The sequence below is a fragment of the Bos grunniens genome, chromosome X (genome assembly GCF_055505025.1).
Source record: "Bos grunniens cultivar Pamir isolate PY7600 chromosome X, Bosgru_T2T1.0, whole genome shotgun sequence".
Taxonomy (NCBI): domain Eukaryota; kingdom Metazoa; phylum Chordata; class Mammalia; order Artiodactyla; family Bovidae; genus Bos; species Bos grunniens.
Window position 1 is genome coordinate 31,840,631 of NC_141194.1, and position 14,433 is coordinate 31,855,063.

Genomic DNA, 14,433 nt, shown 5'->3' on the forward strand with positions numbered 1-14,433 from the left:
ATGGTCAGATTGATAAATACGGCCATAATTTAGACTTTGGGAGGTTGCAAGATCAGGTTTACTTTCCTTTCCTACATTCCTCTTTTTACACTTAAAAAAAATGGATAGCCTACATACATAAAATATACTTAAGTGTACACCTTGATTAATTTTCTCAAAGCAAATGCAACTGTTTAATACACACCTGGTCAAAACATGGGATATCTTCAACACTTCTGATGATTACACCCTGCATTATAGAATCTAAGCACTCTTTTGACTTTTAAACTCATGAAACATTCTGCCTGTTTTTTAAATTTAAAGTGCATTATAGTAATTTACAGGTATATTTTGTGTCTCACTTATTTTGCTCAAATCACTTTCAGGAAATTGACTTATCTTGCATACTATGTGTCTGGCTTCCCAGATAGCACAGTGGTAAAGTGTCTGCCTGCCAAAGCAGGAGACCACCTGCAATGCAGGACTCTAGGGTTCAATCCCTGGGTTGAGAAGATCCCCTGCAGAAGGAAATGGCAATCCACTCAAGTATTTTTGCCTGGGAAATCCCATGAACAGAGGAGCACGGTGGGCTACAGCCCATGGGGTCGCAAGAGTCAATGCAGCTTAGCAATGAAACTCCACCACTGTGTGTCACTATCATTTGTTCCTTTTCATTCTAATTTTGGCTATTACAAATGAAGCAGTTATAAACACTTTTTATATATAAAATATTATATGTATATAAATTTTTTTGGCAAAGATAGAAATGTAGCTATGTTATACGCTAAGGAATTAAATGTTGTGTCATAAGAATTGCACATTTTCATCCCATTTAGTATATAATGCCAAACTATTTTCAATGGCTGTCTAAATTATGTTTTTACCAGTTAGATGTGAGAGTTTATTTTATTCCAAACCCTCATATACACTCAGAATTATGAGTCTAATTTCAACCATTTGTGTGAGTTTGTATCAATATCTCATTGAAATTTTAATTTCCCCAATTATTCCTGAGGTTAAAAAACTTTCACATTATTTTTGAATTTCTGAACATCCTCTTTTGTGAAGTTCCTGTTCAAGTTTATTGCCCATTTTTTTACCATTGGATTTGTTTCTCATTCTCTAAAATTTAAAGAATCATAGGTATATCTAATATACTCAACAATGTAAAGGTGTCAGTCCTTTCCAAGCTGATCTAGACTTAACTCAATATTGATCATATTCAAAAGAAAGTTCCTGTGGAAATTTAAAAAGATGATTGTAAAATGAACCCAGAAATACAAAGGGACAATATAGCTAAAAAAAAATACTAAATAAGAAAAAAAGTGGTAAAATTCAGTTCGCCAGATAACAAGGTGCATTATAAAACTGAAGAATTCCTGGAGTAAGAAATGGCAACCCATTCCAATATTCTCTCCTGTAAAATCAATGGGCAGAGAAGTCTAGTGGGCTACACTTCGTGGGATTGCAAAGAATCGGACATGACTGAGTGACTGAGATTATTATTACCTATCTATATAATTCATTGTATACTTTGAATATAGAATTCTATAAACTCAAGATCCAAAAATTTTCACTTTGTATACCTTAAATATATGCAAATTTTATTTGTCAACTATGCCGTCTATGGGGTTGCACAGAGTCAGACACGACTGAAGCGACTTAGCAGCAGCAGCAGCAGCATGCATTAATAGATACTGGAGGCAGCAGGATTAAGTAAGGTCCTAAAAATAATCAAGATGTACAACTTAAATCTATATAATTTTTGTAAATTATATTTCAATAAATCTGTTAAAGAATAATTAAAAAAAAACTGGCATGAATACCATGCCAGTATTGCCCATGGCATGGTATTCATGATGCATAGACAAATAGAACAACGGAAGTGATTTTAAGCCCAGAAATGAAACTACATATGAATGAAAAAAATTTTATATACTTAGCACTGGAGAATAGGCAAGCAACATTCTTTTTAACAGATGATATTGTCATTTAGATTCTAAGTGAAAAAAAAAAAATAACCTGTATTTTAACCCATTCCCCTTACCATACACAAATGATTTCCAGGTGAAATACATATCCAAATCCAGATGGTAAAATAAAGCTCATATGGATAACAACAAAAGGTAATACCATCATTTCTTTTGGTAGGGAAATGTTTCATAAATAGGACATACAATTATAAAGTGGAAATTTATAAAAATGAACCATGTTAAAATGAAGGACTGCTCTTTATCAAAACATAGAGTGAGTTAGAATTTTAATCCAAAGGACTCATATCCAGAATATAAGAACAACTCATACTTTTGATAAAGTTCAAGTTAACTTTTTTCTGTTTTTTCTGTTTTGTGAAGCCTTGGGCTTCACACCTAAGAAATATTTGGTTATTCTCAAAGTCACAGAAATTTTATTTTATGGTTTTTCTATTTTATTTCCAGAATTTCTTCTTGTCCTATATTGAAAACTGTGAACTTAATACTTATAATATGTATAGAGCCCCACCAGATTTACAATATATAATCACTATGTGAAAAACAAAACTCTATGGCTACATTAATCCACTACTTTAGAGGAGATCCAACAGCTTATGTTTTAATGTGACATTCTTTTACTAGGAAGAGATCAATTTCTTCAGCTAGATTAAATCTAATAATTCTTTGAATTTTCTGCTGTTTTCCTTGCTCTTTTTTTTAAAATGAATTTATTTATTTTAATTGGAGGCTAATTATTTTACAATATTGTGGTAGTTTTTGCCATATATCAATATGAACCAGCCATGGGTGTACTTGTGTCCCACCATACTGAACCCCTCTCCCACCTCCCTCCCCACCCCATCCATCAGATATATGCAGATGACACCACCCTTATGGCAGAAAGTGAAGAACTAAAGAGCCTCTTGGTGAAAGTGAAAGCAGAGAGTGAAAAAGTTGGCTGAAAACTCAACATTCAGAAACTAAGATCATGGTATCTGGTCCCATCACTTCATGGCAAATAGATGGGGAAACAGTGGAAACAGTGACAGACTTTATTTTTGGGGCTCCAAAATCACTGCAGATGGTGACTGCAGCCATGAAATTGAAAGACGCCTGTTCCTTGGAAGAAAAGTTATGACCAAATTAGACAGCATATTAAAAATTAGAGACATTACTTTGCCAACAAAGGTCCGTCTAGTCAAAGCTATGGTTTTTCCAGTAGTCATGTATGGATGTGAGAATTGGACTATAAAGAAACCTGAGCACCCAAGAATTGATGCTTTTGAACTGTGGTGTTGGAGAAGACTCTTGAGAGTCCCTTGGACTGCAAGGAGATCCAACCAGTCCATCCTAAAGGAAATCAGTCTTGAATATTCATTGGAAGGACTGATGCTAAAGATGAAATTCCAATACTTTGGCCATCTGATGTGAAGAACTGACTCATTTGAAAAGACCCTGATGCTGGGAAAGATTGAGGGCAGGAGGAGAAGGGGATGACAGAGGATGAGATGGCTGGATGGCATCACCAACTCAATGGATATGAGTTTGTGTAAACTCCGGGAGTCGGCGATGGACAGGGAGGCCTGGTGTGCTATAGTCCATGGGGTCACAAAGAGTTGGACATGACTGAGCGACTGAACTGAACTGAACCAGCTTTGAGTGCCCTGCTTTATGCATCAAACTTGCACTGGTCATCTATTTTACATATGGTAATATACATGTTTCTTACTTTGTAATAGAATACAAGGAATCGATACTTTAAAAAGACATTTTAAGTTCCCAATATTGTTAAAACATTTTCTTACTTTAAATTATAATGATCTTTCAAAACGTTCTATAGGATGAAATGATGCCATTTGCAGCAACATGGGGGGGACCTAGAGATTATCATACTAAGCAAAGTCAGAAAAAGAGAGACAAACACCATAGAGAGACAAACATCATTTACATGTGGAATCTAAAATATGACTCGTGAACATATCTATGAAACGAAACAGACTCACAGACATAGAGAGCAGACTTGTGGTTGCCAACAGGAGGAGGGGTGGGGGAGGGAAGGATTGGGAGTTTGAGATTAGCAGAGGCAAACTATTGTATACAGAATGGATAAATAACAAGATCCCACTTGCTGGGATAGCACAGGAAATTATATTCAAAATCCTGTGATAAATCGTAATGGATAAGAAAATGGAAAAATATATATATATATATATATTTATAACTGAATCATACTGCTATACAACTGAAATTAACACAACATTGGAAATCAGCTATGGCTCAGATGGTAAAGAATCTGCCTGCCAATGCAGGGAACGCAGGTTCGATCCCTGGGTGGGGAAGATCCCCTGGAGAAGGAAATGGAGGAATCCACTCCAGCATTCTTTCGTGGGAAATCCCATGGACAGAGGAGCCTGATGGGCTACAGTCCGTGGGGTTGCAAAAGAGTTGGACATGACTTAGCAACTCAAAACAATAGGACTCATACAAAGGAAAACATTCCATAGATCTTATTTTCCTGAAGAAAATTTAAAAATAGTTAATCACTGCAGGAAAATAATAAAAAGTATACAGTGTTTCTCTAAAATAACTTTCATAGGTTAAATATAACCTTTCATAAAAATGGACCAATTGCTACACCGCCTTCACTTTCATTTCGAGAGAGACGTCCTCTCCCTGCCAGATGAGCTAAGCAATATTTGGGGGAGTATACATTACTAATCTTTCAGTATGCTTATTTTAAGAGTATGTGATCAATTATTTGGATTTATCCTTGAAAGATAGACATAATATAATTAGGAAGCTACCAAAAATGCCTGGTAAATATATTGGTCAATTAGAAAGATTGTGGGAATTTAATAAGAAAGGAGGGCTGCCTCCAATGTCATGAGAGAGGGGAGGAATCTCAAAGTCATTCTGAGGAGGCAAGGAGTCCTTTCATGTACACACTTATTTAGATATGATTGTTGACTTTTTCTAATACCACACATCTATTTTCTCCTAGTTAAATCAAATCAGATACAGGAATAGAAAATAAATTTGCAACTCTTACGACAAGGTGAAATACTGATTTTTTCTGTGTAACTTTCATACTTGGATGTACCATCTAAGAAACACTGGGTTAATTCAAACAAACTTCATCATCATCATGTGTGAACACACTTTATTCACAAAAAATAAGAATTGCTGAGTAAAAGCCATTTTCTGCACAGAAACACTGCTGTAAGGAGATAAGTTCACAACAGGACTTTATCTGTCCACAAAATATAACCTCATCATGAAAAATCTAAAAACAAGACAAAGTGGCCAACCAGGCTATTGGTTCATAACTTTCCCTGCTCCCTATGGCTGCATGCACTTACTTTCTGTATCACATCAGCCACAAGCAGATGCACATGAACTTGAACACGTGCTCTTATTAACTGCTTTGAATTTCGAGAGAACCCGAAATGCTTTCTCTGTATTTGGGACCAAAGCCGTCACTCAAACATTAAGCAAGCTGTCTCATGGTATTCAGACTCTGTCCAGGGCTCCACTTACATTATTTTTCTGCAAGACCTGCAGTGCCTTGTTGACATTGTTCAGGGCATGAACTCTTGTGGATCCTTTTTCTTTCGGCTGAAAACAAAATGAAAATATGTTGACTGCTCAGGAGGAGAGAAAGACAATCTACCAGAAATGAAACAATTTCTACATTTCACTTTTCAGTTGGAATCATTTAAATGATCACAGGCTGCGAGGCATTAATATAATGAATTTAAGTGCTTTGGGTTAATTGCCCTTGTCATAGGAGTTTCTTAGCATGAATCAACCACTCCTCAAGAAAACTGATAACATTTTTTTTTCTTTCGCAAAAGCAATTTTGGTAATCTCTCCTTCATTATACAGTTCAGTTGAATGACCACCATGAGAAACATCAGCATGCATAAAGACATTTGCTAGGGATATAAATGAGTTAATTCCCACAATTTTTAGGAAAGTTTAAAAGAGATTTGAGCCTAGCAAAATTCTATAATGCCAAATAGGCTTAAAGGAAACTATTTCTGTCAATATTACCTTAATTGTCTTAGTCACTGAAGCTCAAAACCTCAGTCATCTTCAGTTCTTTAAACCTTACCCTCAATCCCCAAAGTCTTACCTTGCCCTATAAATTTTAAACTAACATTTGTATAGTGTATTACAATTATGTAATATGCAGTATATATAATATATATAATATATGTGTAATATATTGTATTACAATATATGAATTAACTCATTTAGTTGTGGAGGTTTAGAAAGTCTGACACTGTGATGCCTGCAATATTTACTCCTAAAATGAGATCTACCCTCCTAAAACAATTTTAACTGCAAAATACAATAGCATTAACTATAGGCACAATATTGTACAGTGGATCTCTGGAATTTATTCATCTTGAATGATTGAAACTCTACATCTATTGAACAGCAACTCCCCATTTTCCATATTTCATGTTAAGTGTTCTTATATCCTAAGAGTTCTTATCAGAAGGAAAGGGAAAAATAGAATTTTCCTACTTCTTTAAGTTTGTCTATATGACATGATGGACATTCATTAAACTCATGATAATCATTTCATGATGTAAGTATGTAAGTCAAATTATTATGCTATACACTTGAAACATGTACAATGCTATATGTCAATTATATTTTAATAAAACTGGAAGATGAAAAGAAAAAAAGACTAAAAACAGTTAAAGTTAAAAGGTCATTAGGTATAAAAGCCTTATTAAAATACATTCAATAACAGATACCAAACAATAGTAGAGAAGATTATCAATAACAGATACCAAATAATAGTAGAGAATAATATCTATTACTGCAAATTTCACCTTCTTGTTCTGCATATGATAGAACATGCCAAAGTAAAAATATTGAAGGTTGTTTTATTCAGAAATAGGTCCTATATAGCTACATCAGTAATTAGTAAATTAACGAAGTTTACTAGATCTCATAAAACTATGATGAGTTTGTTTCTGGTCTGAAATTTTGCTGAGGTTAATGTGAAGCTCTTATAAATATTTTAAGTCACATACCAGTTTTTGCCCTGTCAGGCCTTCAAGAAGGTCTAGGAGGCGTCTCCCATCCTGTAGGTCACTGAAGAGGTTTTCTATGTGCTGCTTCCCGAACTGAAATAAGAAATATACCCAATTAAATAAAGCATGCTTCCAGGTATCCATTTCTACAATTATGCCTTTTAAAATTTAAAGCTATGTTGAAGAATATTTAATGAGTCTAATGCTTAATCTGCCAACGGTGATGGATGGAAAGAGAACTTCAAGTAGAAAACAAAAACCAATAAATCATTATTCAGCCAAACCTATTATATATTTTTCTCAATAACAAGAGTTGGAGATTTATAGTCTAATGGATCTAATTAACTCATCTTTTCAAATGCTGATTCTATGAAGGAAAGGAAAAAATGTTTAAATTATCAGGCAGTTGGGCAATGTTTGGGGAGAAGTAAATACACCAAGGCAGTGGCACCTCACTCCAGTCCTCTTGCCTGGAAAATCCCATGGACGGAGGAGCCTGGTGGGGCTGCAGTCCATGGGGTCATGAAGAGTTGGACACGACTGAGCGACTTCACTTTCACTTTTCACTTTCATGCACTGGAGAAGGAAATGGCAACCCACTCCAGTGTTCTTGCCTGGAGAATCCCAGGGATGGGGGAGCCTGGTGGGCTGCTGTCCATTGGGTCGCACAGAGTCAGACATGACTGAAGTGACTTAGCAGCAGCAGCAGCAGCAAACACACCAAGAAAGACTACAAATAATTTGCCTTGGGTGGGTACATAAAATGTAACCATTTAGCATGCTTGGAAACATAATATGTAATCACTGAGGGTTCACCATCCTTCACCCATAATTCTCTGCATATACATTTTGCATGCTGCCTTAGAATGATCTAGTCACATGTTGGATGGCTCAAATTTTAAAACGATATGATTTAAATTAAATGAGATAAGTCGGTAAAAGCTTTTCATATATTTTTCTTACTTTTATACTTGGGAATTATATTGCAGGAAAAAAATAGCCACTAATAACTTCTAACATTTTTGGAGTAACTATTCATAAGAACTAACTATTCATAAGAAACATCCCACTAAATAAATTGATTTATAATTTGTGTAACATTTCTATGAGGTTAGCATTGGTATACTCATTCTATTCATGACACAGAGGTTGAGCATATGGCCCTTTGTTACAAAACAAAAAGATGATAAAACCAAGTTTTGGGCCCAGATCTGTCTAATTCCTGGGGCTCTTGTTCATTCTATTTTATTGGGCTGCTTACTTGGCCTTTTCCTCCTTCCATCTGATTATCTTTCAAAGATTTTATTTCTTCTGTCATACCCCAAATATTTCTTTCTGGTTTAAAGCCTCCAATACCTTCATATGAAATCATTCACAACTCTTTAATTACCCAAGATATCAAGAAAGCCCTAATTTATCAATGACAGATGTTTATTGAGCACCAATAAACTTGGACTAGGTGCTAGAACATACACTAGTAAATCAGTTGGATATGACCCCCGTCTTCATGGAACTTTGAGTTGAGCAAGGAAAACAAATATTTCTAAAAGGTAATGCTATGGGGGAGCAGTAAAAGAAACTCAAGAGCAATAACCATGGGAATTCCCATAGTCTGAGGATCAGGAAATACTTTCCTCACGATGTCACACGATGGGTCTAACATTAGCCTTTGTGTAATTGTCCTTTCCTTATCCACTCCCTCAATCACACACAAACTTCAGATTTCACACAGCTCAAGAAGAACCCTGGTTTCCAGTCAAAAGACATCTCTGAAGCTTCTAAGATTGAAGACAGAGGATTCAGGATCTCCCTACAGCCAGGCAGCCATGTCCAAGACAAGTCCTGTCAGTGTCCAGATGTGTCACTTAATGAGAACACTGACCACTTCAAGAAGTCTACCAGTCCCTCCACACTCAGCTTTGGGAATCGAGCCAGGTATGTGCTTTGACAAAGATAAATACAAGTCATTCTTTTGAAATTCTACTCAAATAGTTCTGATTTAAAATTCCAGGGCAGGGACTTCCCTGATGGTCCAGTGGTCAAGAATCTGCCTTCGAATGCAGGGGAGATGGTGAACCCTTGGTTGGTGAATGTCTTGGTTGGGGAACTAAGATCTCATGCCATGGGACAACTAAGCCCATATGAAGCAAATACTGAGGCCACAAGCCACAGAAACACAGCCTGGATGTTTCAGTGGAGATCCTACATGCTGGAACTAAGACCTGACACAACCAAAATGTATATACAAATATATATTTTTAATGTAAATAAATATTTATATATAAATAAAATTCTAGTGGCAAAGAGACCACAAAACACTATGTTACTAGAACATTTAGAAAGTACTTTTACTATACATAATGTACAGGTAAATATTGAAACAACAATGCCATTTTCATGAAAAATTAAGAGAAGCCCTCTACTAATAAGCAAAGAAAATGAAAAAATGAACCTGTCAAGAATCTCATATATAATCCAGAGTAACTTGGCAGTGGTGGTGGGGAATATTAAGATTTTATTTTCATATTGGTTAAAGGTCTACAATACCTTGAAAATGCTCATTTTTTTTTCTAGGAGCAAATTTTCCTTTTGAGAAGTGTGTGACTTCTAAACTTATTGACAAAAACAATATTTCATAGTGAAATGTGTGAGGTTTTGAAGAAAATTAAATTTAGTTAGTTGACAGAAATACTTATTCTTAATAAAATGTATATATCTAGATAGACAGATAGACTGATAGATAATAAAGTATGTCAAACCAGGAAGGAAGCGGGTGGCAAAATGTTCATTCAAAAAGAATGACAGGGACTTGGAAAGGCCTACGTCTTGGGGCAAAGAATAAAACATTAACCCCAAAGTTGTCAGAATCACCTAGCATCCAAGATACAAGGAGTAGAAAGATTATGCTTTTGGACAAGGAGCTGAGATGAAGATCAACAAGGCAAACAGCATCTTGCTTTGATACAAGCTTATACATAAGGACCAGGTATTTTATAATTTTCCCTTTTAAACTGGAATCAAACAAAACAGAAAGGGAGGGAAGGACTGGAAGCTAATCAGAGGCCTCCAGGCACATCTCATTGGGGCACCTAGAAAGCAGTGAGGTGAAATAGAAAAAGATAGTTCCTGATATATATAACATTCAAACTCATGCAATCAGTGATATATTAAAGTATGGCAATAGAAATCCAATGTATATTTGTTACAGCCACCATGATCTCTAATAGAGTGCTTCTCAGAATGTTCCACTAAAGCATCCTTCCAGCAGATAAGACTGAATGTATTTATCTAGGAGCCTAGCAGTGAAAAGTATATAGTGATGGCAGGTTCAAAATTTCTTATGAAAGCATATGTTTTATGTTAAGGATTCGTGGAGATTTTATCTTCCTCACTTAATGCATGTTGAACTTAAAAGTAATTTCAAGCACTTTGATTGAAATTTCCCCTCCTATGGTCTAATTAAAGTGATGCTCAAAGAAATGTACAATATTTAGCCTGTAACTACATGGATGTTCAGGTGCTCAGTCTTATTCCTCCTGGACTATGCCTACCCTGAGGAAACCAAAACATGTCTTTTCTCTTGAATGGTTTTCTCTTCTTTCCTAGATCCCATACCTCATTCCTCATTCCATACATAGGTATGATGTAGCAAAAGTTGCACACATTTCTGAGACAGAAATAGCTAATTTTTTTTGAACCGAGGTCTTCTGTTTACCAGCTTCACTGTCTGAGGCAAGTGACTTAGTCTTTCTGAGGGACAATCTATTCAATAATAAAATGGGGATTGAAATAATACCACACCAAAGTCTTAAGCTTCTAAGGCTTAAGTGAAACAGTGTAGGTGTGCTATACAGACTTGGCAAACATCAGGCACACAGTAAATACAGGATGATGTTTGTTTTAGTCTATTATTCCTTGGCTTCTCCTTCTTTAGCCAAATATGAGAAATAAATTCAGTTATGGTTAACTACTGAATCTACCAGAAAATACAGAGCTCACATACAATGTGTTCTGTTTCCTCTTAGATGCCCCTCCATATTCAATTACTAATACTAGTAAATGTGGATGGCACGGGGGGAATACTCAGAGCCTTCAAGTTCTTTATCTTACTTTACCGTTTTATTTTTCCCTTTGGTTACTTTTAATTGTCTTTTGTTTTCTTCCCTTTTCATCTTCTGTGAGAGACATCTGCCATGTCTTTTTGTTGCAAGTGACACATCATGCAAACAGTAGTTTTCTTTAACCCCCCCCTGTGTTTAATGGCTTTCTTTTCAAGTGTCTGAAAATAATCTTATAAAACACATAAAACATTAAGTGCCTTCAGCCATATGACCCTGTGGCTCTCTATCTTCAATTGCTTTCATGATTAATATTTTCTTTAAAAAGGAAATTTTGGTATTACTCAGAAATTTCCTACCTTCACTTATTTTCATCTTCCTTGCTAACCCAAATATCAAGATGAAAGGACCATAAAATGAGATAGCAGTCCTCCTATATTATGGTCAGGGTGACAGAACTTCTGTATTTATATATATTTTTTATATATTTATACATAAACAATGTACAGACAATGTTTAAAAAAAAACTCAGGTTTATTGGTAAGTGGCATAAACACAGTAAAAAAAAAATCAAAGTAAAAAAATGAGAAAGGGATAGAAATAAATTAAAAATCATCTCAATGGCTTCTGACTCTTCAGAGCTGTGTCAGTCTTTTAACCAATAAATACAGATAATTCAACAGCATGCTCCAATAAAAGGTAAAGAGGCAAGGAATAATTGAACATAGGCTTCTGGTTACAGAAAGGTCAGCCTCTGGACATCTATGTTGCTAAGAAAATCAAGATACTTCTCTGTGATTCTGAATCTTTAGCTATGAGAAACATCAAGAGCAAGAGAACACCAAAAAGGAGGGCAAAATTGATTCCAAACTTATTGGTAAAACCTGTTGATCAGTTCTTGATAAAAAATAATGCAATCCATTGTAAGCATAAGTTGTAAAAAGTATTTTATAAGATATTTTTATTGAAGTATAATATACATATAGGCTACCCAGGTGGCACAGTGGTAAAGAATCTGCCTGCCAAGCAGGAGACACGGATTCAACCCCTGGGTGGGGAAGATCCCCTGGAGTAGGAAATGGGAACCCACTCTAGTACCTTGCTGGGAAATACCACGGACAGAGGAGTCTGGCAGGCTATAGTCTATGGGGTCACAAAAACTTGGACATGACTGAGTGACTGAGCACAATGTGAGCACAATACAAACACAGGAAAGTACACATATCTTAAGTGTTAGCTCAGTGAATCTACACAAACTAAACACATTTATATTATCATAACCTCCATGGAGAAAAAGAATATGACCAGCACCCTCAGAGCTTTCTCACACCCACTTCTGTGTACTAGCCCTTCCAAGGGTGATAACTGTACTAATTTTTAATACCACAGATTAGTTTAGCCTTGAAAGGAGTCTCCTATAAACAGAAGAATAATGCTGGTTTAGTTGTCTCCTTTTAGAAAACCAATAATTGAAAGACAGAGAGAATTTGGAAAAAAAGAAGTTGTAATGATGAAGTATGTTTTACAAAGCATAGTGCTGTAATACAATAAGTAAAAATATTGTCTCTACATCCAGAATGCCATAGTTCAAATCTCAGCTCTACCATATTTCATGTGTGTGATATGAGCATGTAACAATCTCTTTGTGTCTTACCCTTTATCATCTGTAAAACAAGGATGTACTACTACCTAATTTGTGATGATGCTGTAAAGATTTAAATGCATTAGGGGTAGAGTTTTTTTCTAAGATGTACTTAGATAGTTTCATGAATGGATAGCATCATGAATTTATGCCAAATTGTTTAACCCTAATAATCCATATTTTCTAAATTCTGCTTAGAACTTTCAGCTCTAAGTAACAGAAGTGGTCAATTTCAAAATATTAGTATGGGGATTAAATGAGTTAATAAGTATAACTGTGGTGCTGGAGAAGACTCTGAAGACTCCCTTGAACAGCAAGGAGATCAAACCAGTCAATCCTAAAGGAAATCAACCCTGAATATTCATTGAAAAGACTGATACTGAAGCTGAAGCTTCAATACTTTGGCCACTTGATGCAAAAAGACAACCCATTGGAAAAGACCCTGATGCTGGCAGACACTGAAGGCTGGAGGAAAAGGGGATGACAGAGGATGAGATGGTTGGATAGCACCACAGACTCAGTGGACATGAGTTTGAGCAAACTCCAGGAGCTAGTGAAGGAAAGCCTGGCATGCTGCAGCCCATGGGGTTGCAAAGAGTTGGATGCAACTGAACAAGTATAAGGTATCCAACACATTTCCTGGCATAGGAAATGTTCCATAAAACCTAATCACATTTCATATTTCCCCTCTTTGGTTAAATGGAATCACCTGGAAATAAAGTAGGACTCTCCTTTGAGGGTGTCAGGATCCTAGCAGGACTTGGATAACTTGAAGAGAGTTAATAAGGGACAATTTACAAAGATGAGGTCAGGGTAGAAAGAAATCACCAAAACAGGTACTAAAGAAGTGTAATTATCACTCCTGGACACAGGAATGAAGAGAAAGAGACTGGTTACTGAGTCCTGAACAGAGAGAGTAATGAGAGGGTCACCTGACAGGAGTTCTGCTATTTGGGTGATGAATGCAGCTATCCTGTGATAAATAAGTGCCCTGATATCTCTTTCCTCCCTTCCTCTGATCTCCTGTAAATGCTCCCAAGAGCCAAATCCAATTGGAAGCCAGAGGACAAGAAGTCTGCTGATATCATCCATAGAAATCAGCCCCCCAGGGAAGAAAAAGGCAGAGAGAGGACCTAGAAGAATAAACCAAAGACACATTCAACATTCCCCAGACAGGAGGAAAAGATTCCCTTGATCCATAGGATCACTGTCAAGGATGCCCATGTCAGAAAATAAGTGAAGGCCCCAGTGGTCCTCCTCAAATCGTCTATATTATTTCTATCTCTGGCAATGTTGTTTTAAAGACTCAAATGTATGACTGGAACACTCTCCTCTAATAGGGATATCAAAGTACTGGATTGTTTAGTGGGCTTTAATGGATGAAACTTAACATATATTATTCATTATTCCTCAGCATCAGATCCTTTTAAACTTCTATGTACTGAAATAGCACTAAAATCTGAGCTACAAAGATAATGTTTTAAAAAATTAAGTTATTCCTTGGAGTTATACAAGTGCTCAAGAGCTAAGTTAGATAATAGTTTTACACTCTCTCCAGGTATAAAATGTTATTTGGCAGTAACTCATTATAAAACATAATCACTAGGACTCAATGTGTATGTTATACTATCAAGTACACAAGAAGAGATTCAACCAGATTGCACATTAGAACTTAAAACAGCAGCCACAACAATAGTTAATGGAAATCAAGTCATTATCTGTAAATGTTC

At 35.9% G+C, this 14,433-nt stretch overlaps 1 protein-coding gene across 21 annotated transcripts in view; it reads right to left on the reverse strand.

Annotated features, from left to right (window-relative positions):
- Positions 1-14,433, reverse strand: part of DMD (dystrophin) — a 2,667,987-nt gene that overhangs the window by 1,847,858 nt on the left and 805,696 nt on the right. For all 21 annotated transcript variants that reach the window (XM_086387503.1, XM_086387509.1, XM_086387510.1 and 18 more), the window contains exons 3-4: positions 7,004-7,096; positions 5,490-5,567 (exon numbers count right to left, since the gene is read on the reverse strand). In XM_086387503.1, the coding sequence (XP_086243629.1) occupies positions 5,490-5,567; positions 7,004-7,096 (171 nt within the window). The remainder of the gene's footprint in view (positions 1-5,489; positions 5,568-7,003; positions 7,097-14,433) is intronic.